Source organism: Sebastes fasciatus, chromosome 3 (genome assembly GCF_043250625.1).
Source record: "Sebastes fasciatus isolate fSebFas1 chromosome 3, fSebFas1.pri, whole genome shotgun sequence".
NCBI lineage: Eukaryota > Metazoa > Chordata > Actinopteri > Perciformes > Sebastidae > Sebastes > Sebastes fasciatus.
Genome location: NC_133797.1, coordinates 14,610,286 through 14,631,948, shown reverse-complemented (window position 1 = coordinate 14,631,948; position 21,663 = coordinate 14,610,286). Strand labels below are relative to the sequence as shown.

The 21,663-nt window shown below is 37.5% G+C and overlaps 1 protein-coding gene across 1 annotated transcript; it reads right to left on the bottom strand.

Moving 5' to 3' along the window:
- Window positions 1-2,754: 2,754 nt before the first annotated feature.
- mvb12a (multivesicular body subunit 12A) lies at window positions 2,755-14,278 on the bottom strand. Its single transcript, XM_074629168.1, has 10 exons — window positions 14,119-14,278; window positions 9,561-9,650; window positions 7,951-8,034; window positions 7,345-7,444; window positions 5,424-5,553; window positions 5,102-5,242; window positions 4,037-4,146; window positions 3,882-3,940; window positions 3,657-3,710; window positions 2,755-3,542 (listed from the first exon to the last, which is right to left on the bottom strand). Exons 1-10 carry the CDS (start codon window positions 14,254-14,256, stop codon window positions 3,456-3,458), a joined length of 993 nt encoding a protein of 330 aa, XP_074485269.1. The 5' UTR covers window positions 14,257-14,278; the 3' UTR covers window positions 2,755-3,455.
- Between the last annotated feature and the right edge of the window lie 7,385 nt (window positions 14,279-21,663).

The following is a 21,663-nucleotide window of genomic DNA, read 5'->3' as shown; positions in this document are numbered from 1 at the left end:
TGCTTGTAACAAAGGTGTGTACAATAGTTTGCAAACAGAGAAAAGATTAAAATGTAGGCAAGGCGGGCGCCTGGGTTAGCTCAGTTGGTAGAGCGGGCGTCCATGTATCAATGCTTGGTCCTGACCGCGGCAGCCCGGGTTCGAATCCGGCCTGTGGCCCTTTCCGCATCCACTCTCTCTCTCCCCCCTTTCAAGACTCTATCCACTGTCCTCAATAAAAATGGAAAAATGCCCCCAAAAAAATAACTTTTAAAAAAAAAAAAAAAAAAAAAAAAAAAAAAAAAATGTAGGCAAGGTGAATTTTTTTTTTTTCCTTGACAGATTGATTTATATCCATGATACAACCTCACAGTGGATGGATCATGTATGGATGGGGCCAGCCATATAATTTCAGTCTATTTTATTTTATTTATTTCTTCAACCTTTATTTAATTTTTTTCCACTTTAGTTTTTATTGATGTTTTTCAAGGTTATACACATATCAACAGCATATGGGCATGTACACAGTCAGACCCAGTCAGGGAACAATACATACAGGACTCGTGTTTGTAACTAATTTCTTTAACGCATTATCGCAACTTGCGAATTTTAGGTTGTAGCTCAGTGGCTCAGTTTTACAGCGACACGCTACAGCGACAAGCTAGAGTGAAACTGCTATCTTATGAAACTAGGAAATCTAATGAATCCATGGGTACCATGTCATACTAGCTCATTTGGAAGGAGGTTAAATAACGCTCCAAACTTGTGCTAAATTTTGTCCAGGAAAAACTGGCATAGCCATTTTCAAAGGGGTACCTTGACCTTTGACCTCAAGATATGTGAATGAAAATGGGTTCTATGGGTACCCACGAGTCTCCCCTTTACAGACATGCCCACTTCATGATAATCCCATGCAGTTTGGGGCAAGTCAGTTTCAGTTCAGTTTGCCATGTTATGATTAGAGCATATTTTTTATGCTAAATGCAGTACCTGTGAGGGTTTCTGGACAATATTTGTCATTGTTTTGTGTTGTTAATTGATTTCCAATAATAAATATATACATAGGTTGGTGTAAAGCAGCATATTTGCTCACTCTCATGTTGATAAGAGTTTGAACAGATAAAAAATGTGCGATTAATTTAATCGCGATTAATCATGGACAATCACGCGATTAATCACAATTAAATATTTTAATCAATTGACAGTCCTAATATCCATCTATCTATCTATGTATCTATTTATCTACCTACCTACCTACATACTGTACATATATATATATATATATATATATATATATATGCTGTCAACTCTATCTCCCTCTTGTCAAGGCTTGGGAAACCCAGGCTCACTATGTCACTATTTATTATATTATAATTTACATATTACTATTGCAAATTTGTTTGTAAGTATGTATCACTAAATCACATTAAAAACTGAACTGAAACATTTTCTCCCTGGGGCACCTCAGTGTCCCCCTGGCTAACCTTTAAATTATTATTTATCAGAATTGAGGTGAATTGAGATTTGAAATGACCCCTTTTGTCGCCTTCTGTAATTTTTCAAGTTTAAGTTTATTTGTCATTTCAACTGTAAGAAATACAGTTCAAAAAGACAAAAAAAGTTTCTTTTTGACCAGACTATAAAACAGACAATATGTCAGACAAAATCAAATCAATCAATTAATCAAGACATCAAACAAATACATCTTTATGTAAGTAAAATAATACTATAATATAATACTAAGCACCACAATGTGTCAACATTATCTAGTTACTCACACACAATTACATTATATAATGAAGAGTGAATGATTTTGAATACATAGTGCTGCCAAAATATTTAGTTGATTAATAACTAATAGTTAAATGACAACAGACCATTAGAAAATGAAACAATCCATTTATATGCAAAACTATTTTGTGGATACAGCACACGTCAAGTCACTCATTTCCTGTTTATTATTATTATTATTATTATTATTGATATCAGTATAAATTGAAACCCTTTAGATAATCTGAGTGTTGGTCATGACAAGCAATTTTAAGGCATCACTTTGGAGTTTGGTAACTGAAAAATAAATAACAGGTTGCATAACAGCTTACTGTGCAGGGAGACAATGATGTAAAAGGTAATGTATACGTAACATATCCAGCATGAACAGTCCAACATAGTACAGCAGGTGGCAGTAATGGACCATAATGTTTGTTTACAACTACTATTGAATAGAGAAGCAGAAAGCTGCATTTACACATAAAATATTAGTCAAACTGGTAAAGTGCTGTAAACATGTTGAACTGCAGGAGTGAAGCTGTTGTGAATAGATATATAATAACCTGAGGGTGGAATAAAATGTCACATTTTGGATATAATGGAATCCAGAATTGACAATAAAATCATAATTTTTCAGTTGTTAACCCTGAATTGACAAAACATAGTTCATTTTAATCAGATTTTATAAAGACATTTGAGTGATAAATCTGCAAGACTGTGGTCATGTGCATACAGTAACTGATGCAAGGCATTTATTAAGAAACTGCATACATGCTCAGTCAATTGTGTCATTATCTAAATAAAAAGGTCAAGACATGATGTCTTGTCCACATGTCCTTCCATTCTAACTACAACGAAAACATCTTTTGGACTACAAATACCGTAGTTCTGCTCATCTTTCTGCTGCACTTCGCCGTATTGTACACAATTTACATTCTCAAGCTGTATTTCAAAGAGTGGTTTGTTCTCTGAGGTGGTACTGCATGTAAACACACCTGAAGAAGATGGTTTCTTAGGTTTTTATTATTTTTTCCATGCAATAAAAGTTTGCTATACACACCATAAAAACAACAAAACATAACTTTATATATCGTACAATGAAAAAAGATAAATATTTGGTCCTTATTCCGCCAGATAGTAAAAACAGATTCTATCCCTTTTCCCCCACATATCTTGTTTAAGTATGACCAACACACTGAGCTAAATATACAACCTTCCTCCATTCACCCTAAAATAGGATATATTATTATTTTTTGGAATAATACAAACTGTAGTAGTAGGCTACTCTTCATACAAGACATACACTATATCCTACATTTACGTTTGTAGTGAGTTCAGTTTAACATCTGCAGCAAAGTTCATCCACCAAAGCTCAATATTACAGCTCTGCCTTATAAATTCTTCACGATTCAAAGGATTAAAGATGAAACTTAAGAATGCTTGAAGATGGTAATGGATTAGAGACTTCACATGATAGACAAATAAAAAGGAAAACAAAACTGTCAGAAGTCTGATTGTCAGTCTCATGTAGAAGGGTAGCGCCCCTTTTAATTAACGGATATGATCAATTTCCAATTTCCACTTGAAGCCTAAACCTACATGTACATGTAGGCGTGATCATCCTTCGTCTGTACCGTGATGCTAAACGCCTTTGGACAGAGCAAAACACACAAGTCTGATACTGTTGCTTTGTCAAAGTTCAAAGGTCACTGAGCTGACAGGGCGTTTCCTGCTGCCACTGATGGTCTGGTTCTCTTGGCAGCAGATTCCTCCATCGCAAAAGTGTAGTTATACTGGAAAGAAAAAAACAAACAAAGTAGAACAAGAAAATATTCTTTGTTAGGAAATGTTCATGTTCTTAATTTAGGAATCACAGGGCTGAAACTGAGAGTCAGATGTGGCCCTACCTCATTTTCAATGTCTTGGAGAGACTTTATACGAATGTTGTTTAATTGAAGAGTCTAAAAGAGAGAGAGAGAGAGAGAGCGAGAGAGAGAGATATGGCAAAGAGACAAAAATGAGATGTTTATATTAGAAGGCTTGGGGTGAAAAGGACAAATCGAGAGATAAAGTGAGGCGCATTTTGCAATGAAATCCATCACTTTACTATTGTTGAAAATGTCAAAACGTACCGTGCCGTTTGCCTTGATCTCAAACTTTGGGTGAAGACTAAAGGGAACTCCATCTAGAGCTGCAGACAGAGAAGGGAGGTAATGGTTGAGTGAGTTGCAGGCAGTGAGAAATAATCACAAGTTTCCTATGATGTATGAGGAGAGACCTGGAGTACCTGTGATTCCTTGCAAACTGCTGTCAGCAGGTTTGTCAGAGTTGTCCACAGTGTGGAGGGTGTGGCGTCTCTGACTCAGTTTATTTTGTGGCACTGGAGGAGGGGCGTTGCTGCGGAGACAAACAGATAGGTATTTAATAGGGCTGTCATCGATTCAAATATTTAATCGTGATTAATCGCACATTTTTTATTTGTTCAAAATGTACCTTAAAGGGAGATTTGTCAAGTATTTAATACTCTTTTCAACATGGGAGTGGGCAAATATGCTTGCCTTATGCAAATGCATATATTTATTATTAGAAATCAATTAACAACACAAAACAATGACAAATATTGTACAGAAACCCTCACAGATAAAGCATTTAGCTTAAAAAATATGCTCAAATCATAACAATGCAAACTGCAGCCCAACAGGCAACAACAGCTGTCAGTGTGTCAGTGTGCTGACTTGACTATGACTTGCCCCAAACTGCATGTGATGATCATAAAGTGGGCATGTCTGTAAAGAGGAGACTCGTGGGTACCCATAGAACCCATTTTCATTCACATATCTTGAGGTCAGAGGTCAAGGGACCCCTTTGAAAATGTCTGCCAGTTTTTCCTCGCCATTGTTACATGGTTGGTACCAATGGATTCCTTAGGTTTTCTAGTTTTATATGATGCCAGTATCTTCACTCTAGCTTTAAAACTAATCCCACTACAACCCAAAAATTGAGAGTTGTGTTAATGCGTTAAAGAAATTAGTGCCGTTATTATCACATTAACTTTGACAGCCCTAGTATTTACGCTAAAAGTAAGACATCTCCAGAATACAAAGTGTGCTCTGCTGTGGAGTTATAAAACCGCATTCTCTGTTATTTTTACCTATATTCTTTATGAAGAGAAACATAAAATGATGTTTCATTGGTTACCAATGTAAATGTTAGTTTCCCAATCTGTTATTGTCATTTGAATTGGCCGTATTTAAACACCAGCGTACCAGAAGAGCCACAGCATGTCCCGCAATAAACGATGACAACTGCTAATTTAGTGAAATATTCTCTAGACATGAAATAAGTGGTGTACCTGGGTCTAAGGGGCAGAGGAGCAAACGGATTGTCCAGTGAGAGTCTGCGGATGTCCAGGGTGACACTGCGGGGCTTTGCTTGTGGCATGGGGCTGGAAAAATGTCCCTTTCTGCACCACAACACGTAGCCATGGACGTCTCTGGGGGAAAAGGCACATTTAATGACACATGTGCACACAAGGGAATGCACGATTGAAAGCCAGTGGTCTTTAAATAACTCATTTCTGAATAGAGACCACTGTGTTTAGGTTGTGGGATGTAAGAAATGCCTTGATAAAAACAGGTGCAAGTCAAATGTTTGTATATGTGAATGCTACCAACCCGACATATGTGTAGTGCTGCAACATCATTTTGCTTTTGGCTGTCACTTTGATATCCAACACAGCTGTGTCCACACTGCCCACTGGGACGACGCGTACACACACCCGTTTCTTCTTCCAAACAGAGGCCTCTGGACACACACATATCAGCAGTGAGTAATCAAGCATCAACTATCAGAAATGCATCAAATATCAGGGATGTGTTAACACCTGTGAGTGGGGGCTTGCATTGCTATCTTTGTGAGGAGCAATTTTAGCTTTCCAACATTGTAGTGAGGACATCTTGGCCAGTCCTCAATACTTTTAAGGACCGTTTGAAGGTTAAGACTTCGGTATTTGTCAATCTCGACCCTATTTTCCCATGTTTTTGTGTCTAATTGACTAATGGGGACAACAAATTCTGAAATTGGTCCAGTATTGAGGGAGAACGCTGTAGACGGCAGCTGCTCACAGGCTGCAATATGGTGCTATTGGGGCAAGCTGGCACCGTCATTTACGTCCATTAAAAGTGCTTGTTTTTGCCATGACAGGCTCTGATTGTTATTATAAGTGTCTGACATTATGGAAAGAGTCTCGTTCTGAAATCTGGCGAGGTGACGTGTTGTTGGGAGACAACGGTGGAATAGTGGAACACATCCATGGTCGAAACACTGCGAAGCGTAGCTTAGTGTTATCTAAAAGATTTTCAATGTCATGGCTGAATATTTAGATGATTTCAACAAGGTCTTTGAATTCGATGGCCAACCGTATTTATTTGAGCCAGAGTATACGGACATTCAGATTTGACAATGAGAGTTCCCCTTGGTGTACTTGCCAACCTTGAGACCTCAAAAATAGGGAAGATTTCAAAGACAAAGCAGGAGGTCCACCCGCTTTGTCTGTTTCCGGTATTCTGGTGACTTTAAAAGAATGAAAATAACAATATAATATGTACACGGCAACAGCATTTTTTGTTAAATAGGCCTACATTTTACTTTTAATTCTCAGGAAAGAAAACAGACTAACTCGCCCCTCTGGTGTGAACTTGTGTGAATCTGTGGTAAAAAACTAATATTCATCAGTTTCTATTAATTTTTTGCTCCTAGTATTTCTTTCTCTTAGTATTCTCCATTTCTCTCTCCTTTTCTCACTCACTGGAGGCCCTTTCAGACACAACACAACAACGTCATCGCTGCGCTCTGAAACCCGTTATTTACAATAGCTTACGCCACGTCGGCTTTGCTGTGATGCTGTGCTGTGTGGCGGGCGCAGCTCAAACCGTGCCACAGTGTCACAGGCAGCTCTCCTCCGCTGGGAAAAGATATTTATTGTAGCTCTATTGGCGTCTGGGTGGAAACAGTAGGGCCTATACACACTGAACAGCACCAGAGACAGGTTGGGATAAGGAAAATGAAAAAAGGTGTGAAAAATTGCCATAAATTGGGAGAAATGCGGGAGAATTGTGACCATGGGAGGAAACTAGTAGAGGACAATGGAAAAACGGGAGTCTACCGGAAAAATCGGGAGGGTTGGCAAATACGCTCCTTAGGCAGGACTTGGACATAATAACAGACCGGATCAAGTGAAAGGTCAGGATGTTGTTTCATTACGCTTTAGGGTCCTTTCCATAATGTTGTCAGACACTTATAATAACAATCTGAGCCTGTCAGTGGCAAAAACAAGCACTTTTAGTGGACGTAACGTTACAATGATGCTGCTCACTTGCCCTCACAGCTTGTTTAGCGACTGCAGGTTACAGCGTTCTCCGTCAATACTGGACCAATTTCAACATTTTTTGTCCCTATTAGTCGGTTAGACACAAAAAAGTTGAAAAATAGCGAAGTTGCCCTTTAAGGTTAGAATTAAGGGCTGGGGAATGCAGTATGTCAATGAAGTCCCTCACAAGTATAGAAAGACAAAAACCTGAGTGTGTATGTACTCACTTGCTTCGAGGTGCTCGGCTATATAGCAGAAACCATGAGGAATAGAGTCCTTGTCTGAAAGAAGCTGGATGTCTGACACCACCATACCACCGTTCAGGTCCTATAGAGAGAGAGAGAGACACAGACCATTTACAGAAGACAGGAGGGACAAGTGCAGAGAACAAAGGGCTGGAGGGAAACATACATCATGTACTGTGGTTCGGGCTGTCACAATATCAGATGTTCACTACTCGATTATTGTGACCAAAAGAATTCACTTTAACTATATTATTGATACATCTATAGAAAATTTGAAAAAGAACGAAAATAATAAGACAGTCAAATTCATCTTTAACTTTGTTTAGTGTGCGTTTTGTCTCTTTTTTGGCAAATGAATTACACTAAAAATGCGAATGTAGGGAGGTGGAGAGAGAGAGTCTGTAACCATATATAAAATGATTTAAGAAGCGCTGGATTATTTACACAATATTATCATATGTGTATTATCACGGTTATTGTCAATACCAGAACATCGTGATACCCCAAATTGTTGTAATTCAAATACACAAGTAATATGGTTATTATTATATCATTAATAAAAGTGTGGAAGTGTATCTCTGATGTTACCTTGCTATAACAGAGGTAATATCCAGACTTCATCGCAAAGCTGCGTGTGAAGTTCGCTGCTGCTCCGTCTTCTGTGATGCTGATCTGCAGAGAGATTTGGGAAGAAAACGGGTACATTTAGACATACGACTATACTGCTATCTGACATCACAAACATTGACACACTGAGGATTAAATGAAAAATAGGCACGTTATATGGCAAGTTGATGCATAAAGAGAGCAGTTGATGTTAGTGGTGGCTTAGATGCTGGGCTTTTGACCCAAAGGTGACACTCTTTAGCAAGGCATTACTCCCATCTACTGCAGTCAGTTTCATCCTGGCCAGCAGAACAAGAGTATGGTTGTACTGTGCAGTTCCTGAGTACGTAACTATTTATTAGAAGCAGGCAGAGCTTAAGAAAAATAAATGTGTTTGTTTCACTTGAAGACAAGATGACAAAAGTTAGTGAGTTTAAATTCAGAACCAATGAGTACAATTATGAGCTGGTCACGGTGCTATTCCTTATAGTGTTCACGTCACACACATACAGCAGACCTTTAGTAGCTACTGAACATCCTTTTTCTTGTTTGTCCAGAAGGTAGTTTACAGACAACTGACGTCAATTTTAAACAACCACTCCGTTTCTAAAGGTCAGGTTTACAGCTCACCAAAACACTCAAACTGTCCTACTTAACATTTCTAATATTTGAGGTAACTCTGATGATGGAAGTTGCGCCATTTTCATAGTATTTGACCCTGCTGACGTACTGCATATTTTAACTGACCTCTGTCTATAACTAGATAGGTAGTTGTATACTTGCATGCATCTTCTCAAAGCCTACGCACGCTGGATACTGCCTACCATGGAGCACAATTACACATTTTAAAGCCCTTAAAGGCGTATTCTTATTTATAAGGGTGTTCTTGGTCTGCTTCCATCTTACCTACGGATCTACATCCTTCAAAAAAGTACGGGAAGCTACTGTCTTCGCTCCCAGGACTTGTTCACTGTCCCCAAAGTCCGTGCTGAACTGGGAAATTCAAGTATGCTGCTCCCTCATCTTGGAATCAGTTACAAAATGACCTGAGTCTTCAAGAGCTGATCTCACTGAATGTCTTTAAAGTGCCTCTAACAGACTTGGAAGCAAGCACATCTGGCTGTAGATGTTTTGAATGCTGATGAATGTTTTTCTCGATACCTCATGATTCTGTAACTTGCTCTTTGTCTTTGTTTTAAATTGTTATGTTTGTTTTATGCCTGCAACCTTGTAAGTGTGCTGCTGCCTATCTTGGCCAGGACACTGTTGGAAAAGAACATTTTAATCTCAGTGAGTTTTTTCTCCTGGTTAAATAAAGGTTAAATAAATAAATTAAATAAAATAGACTGAAAGGAAAAAAAAAAAACTCACCTTGCCTACATTTTAATCTTTTCTCTGTTTGCAAACTATTGTACACACCTTTGTTACAAGCAGACAAGGCTATTGTAATATTATTTCCCTTGGAAATAATTTATTAATTGCTTTCAATTTGTGGTCACTGTTGAGTGAAACGTAGAAATACCCGGTTCCTATTCATTTCGTAGGTTTCTAAATGTACTGTTGTACATTGTTGTAAGTATATATATAAATACCAGAGTGAAATCTTTGGGGCAGGTGCTGGAGTTGGAGGTCCACGCCACTGCCGTAACTGGCCGAACTACCCCACGCTCCATCAAAGACATCTGAGGAAGAGAAAAAGAAAACAGTACAGTAAACAGGAAGGCAGTAAACAGAAATAATAATTAACAAACAATATAAATGTGTATTTTAATTATGGAGGTAAACATATATAAAATATGGTCAGTCCTCTCATTTGACAGAGGTTTATATAGAAGTTACACTATAGTGGTAGCAGAGATTGTAGTTATCTGTCATTTCTTGTGTGTAAGAATGTGTTTTCTCTGCGACTGACTGGCGTTGTGAATCAATTTGCTGTGTCCATGTGACAAGGACTCACAGAAGGTAAACAGGTTCCCATTCAGTCAAAGAATTCATGTTAACCCTGAGCTAGATTGTCTAGGACAGAAAGACCCTGTTCAGTCTAAATAGTAATGTTATCTCTACGTGTTCAAGGACAGAAAGAAACTATTCAGTGCAAGAATTCATCCCCAACTCCAGCAGAGAAATAGCAGATCATCCTTGAATGTTCTGCATTTCCCTTTTTATGAGATGTCTTTAGATTTAAATACTCTTTTGCCAAGCAGTCGTATTCTGGTAGAACGTAGGGGTTGATGGATAAAATCCTCTATCAAAGTATACGTCATTTTATATCACAATATTAATATTTATCATGAAACACTGAGGAGTGTCTGCTTATGGCAAATCCAGAAAATGACCTGACAAATCAAAGTACCACATTAAATTGATGTGAAAATTATATAAAAATCTAAAGCAATTCTGCTCATTGATTTGTAACATTACCCACAATTGTCTTGGGAGTTTGAGGGGGTCCCAAGACAAATGGGGAATAGTTTATTTTCACTATTTAATTCACTATAGAAGTGAACCCAATGTGAGTAAGAGTCATACGAGTGACTATTCTTTTCTTTTTTTTAAATTGTTATTGTGTTGTAAAGTGATTGCAAAACAAGTGAAGACGTGCAGGGACATATAAAAAAAAAAAGGCCGAATGATATTATACAGAGAAAGACAAATAACAAAGTACAAAAACAAACAAAACAAGGGGACAAAAGCAGTTTGAAGAATGTGTGTGTGTTTGATGTGGCTAATGGGTGTGTGATTGGCATTGAATGAGGCTAGATGGTAATATATGACATATATCTACTCTTAAATACACATATACTGTACATATGCACACATATCTATACATACACATACAGATATATTTCCTTTTTTGTGTAGAGCATAGGGGGAAGAAAAACCAAAAAGAAATAAATGAGTAATATATATATATATATATATATATATATATATATAATACAGTACATACACACACACACACATATATATATTAATAATAATTAATAATAATAATGATGATGACGTTATGATAATAATACCAATAACAACAATAAAACTAACACTAACGAGTGACTATTCTGATCATTAATGGTGTAAAAATATATCTATACGCATGAGTATCGCAATATTATATTGTGCAATTCTGTATTGATTCTCTAAAACACTGTATCGATTTTTAATTAACCTCTTAAAAATCAGACAGCCCGCCATTGGGCCCGGCCTCTATTCAATCTTTTGATGGTTGTAGCAGGCTCAGTTGCTAACTAGAGTGAAGTTACTGGTATCATATGGAACTATAAAAACCTAATGAATCCACTGTTACCAAGCACTTTACGAGCTTGCCAGGTAACCTAGGAGGCCAAATAATGATCCAAATTTACGCTAAATTTTAGCGAGGAAAAACTGGCATGGCGATTTTCAAAGGAGTCCCTTGACCTCTGACCTCTGACCTCAAGATATGTGAAAATGGGTTCTCAGCGTCGGCGTTAGGGGCGGGCCATGGGGGTCCAGGCCCGTCCACAAAGGTCACTGTGCCCCCTCAGCTGAATTCTCTCCTGACAAAAAACTAAACTGAAATAACAGCTAGGCTAAAAGTAAAATTAAGTCATTCAGTTTGGTAATGGAAGGACTTAACACTGCAATGCAAAATAAAGCACAAAACAGGGATAGTTTTGCATTTAGGAAACAACTAGGACATGTACTTGGGCTTGATTACATTGTTTTCTATTGGAGTGTCCTAACTGGCTGTGAACAACACGGCGCTGCACAGCAACACGGCGCTGCACAGCAACACGGCGCTGCACAGCGCGGCGTGACGTTTTGTCTGAACTTCTATCGGATACACGGTTCCTATGTTTTCCTGTCACTCATATTGACAATATTTCAGTAAGAAGTCTCGTTTTGATCCGCTCCGTTTTTTTTGTTTTGTTTTTTAATCTAGCTCAATAGAAAAAAATGAGAGAAAGTAGACCTACAAACCTGGTGCATTAAAGCACAATTAGGACCAAGAGAGTAAAAAGCATCCTGTGCTCCTCTCACATCTTACTTTTTTCTACCTGTTTGGATTATTCTGTTCAGTATCATGGAATAAAACAATGGACTAATGTTACTCTACAGCAGGCTGAGCAGGGACAACAACTGGTGAGTGAAACATCCACATTTAGTCTTTATTAACTTAAATTATAGTTATGAAGAAATCAGTCAGACTGTTAGATTAATGTGTTGTTTAACTCCCTGTTTACTGGATCTCGGCACCCGTGTGTGCACATTTTGACCCTGGCACTAGCAAGACGCAGGGCGTGCCTGAGGAGTTATCTGTAGCCTCCAGTACCTCCTCATTTCACTACAAAAACCAAAATAAGGTGGCAGCTGGCTGGAGAAGATCACTAGATAACAACTTACTTGCTCTTGGCTATATCGTATGTTATTTCCAGTAAATATCACAAATAAAACGTGTTTTCTGATAATAAAAAAAAAAGATACACTTAATAAAGGCTATATGAGGTGAAAAAAAATGCCCCCCCTGTCAAAGCTGATTGCCCGTTCGCCCCTAACACTCTGGCGCCGACCCTGTGGGTTTTATGGGTACCTACGAGTCTCCCCTCTACAGACAGGCCCACTTTATGATAATCACATGCAGTTTGGGGCAAAAAACAGCTTTTGCATGCAGTATAAATGTGTTATTTTTGGCCTATTCTAAAATGTTAATGTATGTGTATTGCTGGCGTGTTCTTTATCAACCGTTTATTTATTAACAGTTTTCCTAAAATGTACTAAAAAACAAAACAAAATCGCAATATATTGCCTTTCTGACTGTATCGCAATATATTGATCACAGGTTTCAATTCCTCCACGGTTATCTTCTCAACTGTAGTTGACAACTATATAATTCTGGTCTTGATCATATCTAATAAACCAAATATTTCTCAGTGGAGGTCCCTGGAGCAAAATCTTATCAAATGGGGGTTTGGTGACCTAATGTGGATCCATTTAGGGGTCCTTGACATGAAAAAGGTTGAGAACCACTGGTCTAATGCATTCAGGGATGTTAAATGGACAGCTACCACAGCATTCACAGGATGGTGAAATCTCTCATCGTAGACAAATGTATGTTGTCTCATATGATAATGTTTGTGTTTGTGACTCCTGTAAAAATAAAGAGATACCTACTCTTGATAAAAGCTTCATGCTGCATGGTGAACATCACAGCTTGATTTGACTTGATTGTCAAATGACCGGAAAGTAAATTACCTTTTTAGTGTGAAATATAAAGTGAGGAAGATTTACTCAGTGCTGGAAAGTAACTAAGTACATTTACTCAAGTACTGTACTTAAGTACAATTTTGAGGTACACGTACTTTATTTCCATTTTCTGCTACTTTATACATCTACACACTACATCTCAAAGGGAATACTGTACTTTTTACTGCACTACATTTATCTGACAGCTTCACTTACTGGTTGCTTTTCAAATGAATATTTTACACAGTTAAAGATTCTGGCTGAGCCCCAGGTTGGGAAGCACTGGACTTTACTTCTTCCTGTTATATAGTTTAAAATGATCAATCTGTATTCAGAACGACTACTTTAAGTACATTTACTCTTGTACCTTTACTCCAGAAAGATTTAAAAGGTAGGACTATTACTGTAACAGAGTATTTTCACATTGTTCTACTGGTACTTTTACTGAGTACTTCTTCCACCACTGGATTTACTTACGTAATACTTATTGTTATAGTGTGAACTCTTATTTTGGTATCAGGGTGTGAAGTCAATACCAGGTGATAGATACAGGTAAGTTAAATCAATACCAGGTGATAGATACAGGTAAGTTAAATCAATACCAGGTGATAGATACAGGTAAGTTAAATCAATACCAGCTGAGATTTGACAGATTAATTACTTTACCAGCAACTTTGACATTCACGTTATCACATTTCCTAACAAACACACGTGTATTGTAACAGTTATTCATAAGAAAACCTTACTAGTAAAGAGTATTTCTCAAACTGGTACTTTGTAGTCGTTATGGTGACATGACAAGCCGAGCTCACCTTACAACAGCAGCGATGCTCCACTGACTAAACTTTGATGCTTTCTGCTCAAAATTAGCTTAATTTGCTTTTATTTCGGGAGTCAACTAATAAAATCATTAAAACACACACTTACTCTGTCTCTGTGTCCACTTCTGCCTCTTCGAGGTGAAACTGTTTGGCAGGAAAACAACTTTTTAGTGAACAGCCGGAATTTCTTGGTGTTCCTCGTCAAAGCAGGAAGTACTGAATCCATTCTGACTCCAACTCCCATGATACCACGGGGCAAGACGTCATCGCTCTAATACAGACTCGAGTCTGACTCCAACTCCCAGGTATATCTCGTCTAACCTTTATAGCTCTGGAAAAAATTAAGAGACCACTTCAAAATTATCAGTTTTTCTGGTTTTACTATTTATTTTTCTATTTATATGTATTTTGTTGTTTAAAAATTAATATTAACTTGTTTTCTTTGCAATATTCGAGATCTGAAAACACTGCATCTTTTTTTGTTATTTTGACCAGTTGTCATTTTCTGCAAATAAATGCTCTAAATGACAATATTTTTATTTGAAATTTGGAAGAAATGTTGTCAGTAGTTTATAGAATAAAACAAAAATTTTCATTTTACTCAAACACATACCAATAAATAGTAAAACCAGAGAAACTGATAATTTTGAAGTGGTCTCTTAATTTTTTCCAGAGCTGTATATAGCTGCTCAGTCAATATATGCTAATAATTCAATATGCAAATCTATTGATAGGACACTAAGCAATTTCTTATGGAAAAACAAAACCCACTATATGAAAATCTGTGGTTCTGAATACATACAACAATGGTGGGCTACATTTTATAGACTTCAGCTCTCTAAACAGCACATTCAAAATAAACTGGATCAAACAATATCTAAAAAGTCCTACCTCTATTTGGAACTTCATCTCTCATCACGTCTTCTCACATTTAAGTGGACAAAAATTAATTCTGCTTTGTAACTATAATATTCAGAAAATAGCAGATAATGTTAATGCTCTGTGTTCATATTTAAAACAAGTTTATTTGTTGTCAATAAAATACATTGGCAAATTTAAATGTATTGTTTCATTTCCCTTCAATGCAATTTATTGAAACAATACAATTTCAAAATCACAATAGTATAATTAATTAAATTAGAAATAAAGATTAGTTGTATTAACAAATGACTTTAAGTAGCAATGACTAAAACGTTTTTTTTTGTCATTTGTTACATATGTTTACGTTTATTTAACTTAAAATAATAATTACATATAACTTAAGTTTTTGAGTAAAGACTACTGATGTTAGTTTAATTATGTCTACTCGTGCAATTAAGGTTCTAAGTTGATTCAACTTGACCTGTTTAGTTTGACATTATGTAAAAACTGAACTGGTTTAGTGCAACTGGTTTCCACGCACATTTCTAGTAAAGTCAACTTATTCAGGTTAAGAGTGCACCTAAGCTTTCCAATTTTCATCAACAGGTTCTTTTGGCTTGGGCTCTGATTTACAAGCACAATTTCTCTCCGCAGAGATGTTATATTTGGAACAACTGTAATATTTTATATAAGAACATATCTCTATTTTATGATAAATGGTTTAACAATGGTATTATACTCGTGAGTCAGTTGTTTAATAGAGAAGGACTACTTTATAATTACTCCGAATTTCTCACCAGGTACAAAATACCAATAACCCCAAAAGAATTTTCTATAGTTTTTGATGCTATCCCATCTGGTTTGTACATATTATTGAAGAATGCTGACCACTCTCCACCCTTGTCAGTGTTGCCCCATGACCCAGTTCAATCTCAGTTAGCTAAAGTCTGTTTTTCTGTTAATAGAGGTATGAATTCCAGGATAAGGGCTTGTTTCAGGACAGCATGGTTTCTATTCCGGCAGCAACATTTTATTGGAGTAATTTCGTTAGTGATATTGACTGGAAGAAAGTTTGGTCCTTACTGCAAAAGTTCCTTCTAACAAATAAGATAAAAGAGGTTTCATTTAAGTTGATCCACAGATTCTATCCAGTGAAACATTTCTTACAAAAGCTAAAGAGTGACATATAGATGTCAATTGTTCTTTCTGCGAATCACATCCTGAAACGTGCTCTCATTTATTCTGGTCCTGTAAATATACATGTGAATTGTGGAAAGATGTCAATAATTTTATACTTGTTAACATTTTCTCAGATTTTGCATTGTACTATAGAAATATTATATTTGGTTGCTATGATTACAGTGACAACGACAGAAATGCATTTTTTCTTATTAATATCAAGTGTAAATTTACCCCCCAAAAAAGCCTGTTTTTATGAAAGAAATGGATCTATATCTGTTAACAATTTCTTCCTCACAAAATAAAAAAGCAGTGAAAACAATGAATGTATGCAATATCTTTAAAGTTTGTAAGTGAAGTTATTGTCGCGTGGTCTTTTTTTATTTTATTTTTTTTTATTTGATGTTGGTTTTGTTTCATTTCTGTTGTCCTTTTATGTTCGGCATAGCTCTTTGTGGTTGTTTTGAGTGATTTTTTTAAAGAAGAAAATGCCATCATCCTCCGTTTCCAGCTTCAATGTCAATATTTTCCTAATTATTATTCTATTATTATAAAACTAAATATATTTTGGTTTTGGAAGACATGATTTTGGACATTTTTCAATTATTTTTTGACATTTTATAGACAAAACAATTCATATCTTAAAAATAATCTGCATATTATAAACAGAGCTAGTAAAAATAATTGTTAGTTGCAGCTCTAGTGGCAATTGTTGAAAAATGTATTTGTGTGGATTGTGTTGACAGTATGGATCACATTCTCTATCACAGTGTGTATAATCTCATATTACAGTATCAATATATATTTAAGAAAAAAAAAAGCCTAATTTCTTTGTATTTATGAAATAAATGGATCTATATCTGTCAACGAAAAGAGAAAACTGATTTGTTAAGTTGACTGTTGTTATAAAAAAAAAGAAAAAAAAGACTCCAACTCCCATGAAGCCACGGGGCAACACGTCACCGCTTAACACAGACTCGAGTCTGAACGCAAGATGGCGGCATTACAACAGCCAGAGACACTCAATCTTGTTGTCTAATCTCACACTACACCATTAAAAAGGCTTTTTTCATCGCTAAACGTGAACATGAACCGTTGCATTTGATACTATAGTGCTTTGTGTTGTTCGTGTATCCACATAACAAAGGAGAAAAACAAACATTAAGCCTATTTTAGCTGGTTGAACAACAAACATGTGGTACTGCAGAGATATAACGAGGTGTGGACAGAGAGGTGCTGAGGGAAGGATCGATTCTCATTTACATGAAAATGAGGGTGAGCAGGGCAGACTGAGGGGGAGAGGAGAGGAGAGGAGAGAGAGAGGGGGAGGATAATGAAAAAGGGTGACAGGAGGCGGGTAACAGAGGGAGAGAGAGATAAAGAAGGGATGGATTGTAGGGAACAGTGGGGTTTTAAGGGCAAGGAGAAGATGTGAGGCAAGACTTGGTAATGGAAACTATACACATGCACACTTTGGGTTTATTTTTCTTTTGGAAAAGACCAAAACCAACAATGAATCTATATATAACAAGTAGCCTGCAGTGTGTAGCCAAAGCCTGATGTGGTTCATTGTTGTTCAAAAACCCATCAATCAGCAACAACACTGCACGAGCTTCATTAACATGAACACATGGGCACCGTAGAGTATTTTTAATCAATCCCACCTACATCACCTAGTTTCTGTCTCAACCATTCATTCTCTTCTTGCTCCTGCTATAATCTTTCTCATTTTATTTAAGAACAAACATTGTAACTTACACACTTTGCTATAAGGTATACAGAAGGTTATTCTAGGTTTATAATTTAGATTTTTGTTATGCTAGTTGTGGTAGTAGTCGGGTGTATTTATAGTGTATTACAATATTCTTTATATTTTAAGGATATACAGTATTTCTCTAGTGTTGATAAGTACATTTTATTTACTGTTCCGGTGCATTTTCCAGGTAACATGCTGCTGTAACACAATAATTTCCCAATTTGGGATCAATAAAGTACATATCTATCTATCTATCTATCTATCTATCTATCCATCTATATCAAATACTTGGGACCCTTTTTTAAAAGCTGTTCATCTTTAGCAGGGAGCCACTGGGTATGGAGCCGAGTGCCACAGACAGGAAATGGAAGACAGAAAGCATTAAGGACTAACACGTTGTTCGTTTTCATCTTTTTCATGGTAACAATAAGAAAAATCACCTGCAAAGTCACCTGCATTATCCATGAAGGTGCTGTTTTAATGTACACACACACACACACACACACACACTCAAAATACTATTTTCAACAACAGCAGCAACCGTGGGGTCAAATCCACCTCAAATCCTCCAAAGGTGAGTGATTCTGGGATGTTTACATCTGTTTTGAGCATGAGCCCAAATGATGTGAATAAACCAATGAACAATAACCCAATACCTAGAAAAAGAAGTCCCTCTAAACCTTTGTTTACAATTCCCCCCATGCAACATGGAGTCACACGCATTAGGAATAAGGCCCTCTTGATAGCTCCAGACAATACACCCTCATATACCAGACACTCTTAATCAGCTCTAATGTTGTGTGTACATGTGTGAAATTGAGGAAAAAAAAGACACTCGATTGGAGCATCCAGAGGTGCTCAGGTCCCTGTTGGCATGGCAACATGCAGAGCAGACCACAGGGGGTGGTTGTAGGGGGGGGAGGGCTGGAGCGGGTGGACTGTTCCATCTCTGTGAAAATAGAAATCAGTGTTTATTCGGAGCATTTGGCTTTATTGGCTGATTGGCCAATTAATGAGAATGAGCCAGCTGTAATCTGCTGGGACTAAAACAAAAGGGAGTAGAGGCAAATTGCCAGTGAGCGTGTCTGTGTGTGCGTGTCTGTGTGTGTGTGAGAATGCCTGCACATCTGTGTGTCTGCTCGTTGGGGGTGCACGCCGTAGCTGCCTCTGTGTGAGTGGTTGGTAGTAAATATGAGAGTGATAGAGAGAGAGAGAGTGGGTTCAGAGTCAGTCGACGCTCTGCTGGGGGATTCATTCATCTTTTCCATCAAGTCAGCCTCATGTCTGGAGTGACAGCACAGCAGACACACACACATGCATTAAAGCTCGTGTGCAAACACACACACACACACACACACACACAAACATACACACACACACACACACACACACACAAACATACACAATGCATCCTCAATAAAAAACCACTAGATAACCTGACCCCCACCACACACACACACACACACACACACACACACACACAGGGCTTCCCCACAGCTTGTAGACATGTGTACTGAGGTGGTTGAGAAGGTGTATGAGTGATGAAACATAACAGAAATCCTGTTTCATTGTAGACAAAAGGCTGCTATACAATAACACAGTATGGAGGTCACCATGAGATGCTCTCTCTGGAGGAAGAGGACACCTTTAGGTATTCTAGGGACATCCTAACACACACACACTCAGTATTAGTATTGGCAGCATCATCATAATCATCAAACATCAACAACAACATTGTTTCCATGGTGAAATGATGGCCTCCTCGCGGTTTCAAGTCAAACTGCAGCAGCATTCCCCGGAGCCCGCCGACATACTGATGGAGAGCTGCGTCAAGGGAACCAGAAAAAGCCAGAAAGAGGCCGGAATTCAATCGCTGATGCTTTCAAAATAAAAGTACTAAAACGCCTCAATCTGACTCTATGGCCCATTTTTAAAACGTTTTTTTTTTTTTCATATCTGTGTAGGTTAACTGGTTTTACAAGGTATGCATTATATAAGATAAGATAAGATAAGATAAGATAAGATAAGATGAACCTTTATTAATCCCCGGAGGGAAATTCAGGTGTCAAAGCAGCAACATCAGCAAACAGAGTGAAACACAGGAGATGTAAAAGGTATACAAAAATTATAAAAACAATAATAGAGATATAAAAGATACAGAGTGAATGGGTGAACATAGTGTGTACAGTCTGTCAATAAATAAATGTAGTATGTACAATAAATAAATATGTGTAATATGTGCATATGTGCAGTCTATAAAGTGGTATATAGGATGTATAGTGTAAAGTAAGTGTAAAGTGCGCCAGTGGTTAGAGCCCGAGATGGTTGCAGATAGTGCATGTTCAAAGGTAGATAGTGCATGTTTAAAGTTCTTAAAGTCCTCATAGTTCTCATATGGGGGTCAGCCTTAGTCCTCCTAGTTCTCATATAGGGGTCAGCCTTAGTCCTCTTAGTTCTCATATGGGGGTCAGCCTTGGTTGTGGATCCTGATGGCTACCAGCATGAAGGACTGACCCAGGCGCTTTGTGTTGTGCCGAGGGGGGATGAGTCTGTGGCTGAAGGTGCTCCTCATCTTGACTAGCTCATCATGTTTCATAAATTTGAGGTTTATCAATGTTATCTGCAGCTCTTTTGTATTTCAGTGACCTACATTATTCTGTTTGACTTGTCTGGATATCAAAATAATGTTTTGCTGTTCACCTCAAGGACAAGTCTGTGGAGGACTCCGCACACCTGTCTTCTAGAGGCTCTGCTCCATTAGACACATTTATCTTTACAGCATTTTTTACAACATCTTTATAATACAGATGAGACGGCTAGTGAATTAGAGCAGATGTGCCTATAAATGTCGAGATTTATTAGCTTACCCTTGGATATGCAGTCTAAATGGGTCAATACGCTAATGTAATGTAAAATAACTAATGTGACATATATGCTGTAAAAAAATCTTCTAGTGGATATAAAAACACGGCCTGTCCATTGATTTATCTTAGTTGTCATTAAACCTTTAAACATACACCTTTAAAGTGACATTAGGCAGAATATTTTTGGCATCATCGGGGCAAAGATTTCCATAATAACCTTTCAGCATATTGTAATTAAAGAAAATTAGACTTCTGCACCTCCTCATGGCTCTGTTTTCAGGCTTTAGAAAATCTAGCCCGTGACGGGAGACTTTGACCAATCACAGGTCATTTCAGAGAGAGAGCGTTCCTATTGGCTGTGCTCCGGCTGGTGGGCGGTGCTTGGTATTTCCTCAACATGGCTACCGGGTCACAAACTTTCTCATTTTACAGCGACACAGTACACTACAAGATGTTTCTGAATAGGGATGTCACGGTACTGGAAATCTAGTAGTCGATACCAATACCAGTGAATTTACACGATTCTCGATACCAATTCAATACCAAGGTTAAAAAAAAAAAAAAAATGAATAAATCCCATGTAATTCAAGGGGCACCCCTTTATTAAAACATTTGAACATTATAAAAAGCAGAGGCATGTAGCCTTTAAGTAATAAATAAAAAGAAACGTCTATTGACATTGCAAAACAGAACAGTGGCATGTAGCCTTCAAGTATTTAAAACAAACAATATTGTCTGTCTTTGAGGTGCTTTGTTAAATTGGAAGTATTTCCTCCTTTGGAAAGAAAAGTACGACGGCACCGTTACTGCACCGCATTCTGGTTTTTGCAAATCTGTTATAACTCCTTGTAAATCCACCTCGAACGCGAAGTACTTCCATACCCGAATCTTGCTATTTGTTTTCTCAACGAGTTGAGGCGGAGGTAGCGCTGCAGCAGCTGCCATCTTTCACGTCTCGTGTTGTTGTTTTTTCCGTGCTGTTACGGCTTTC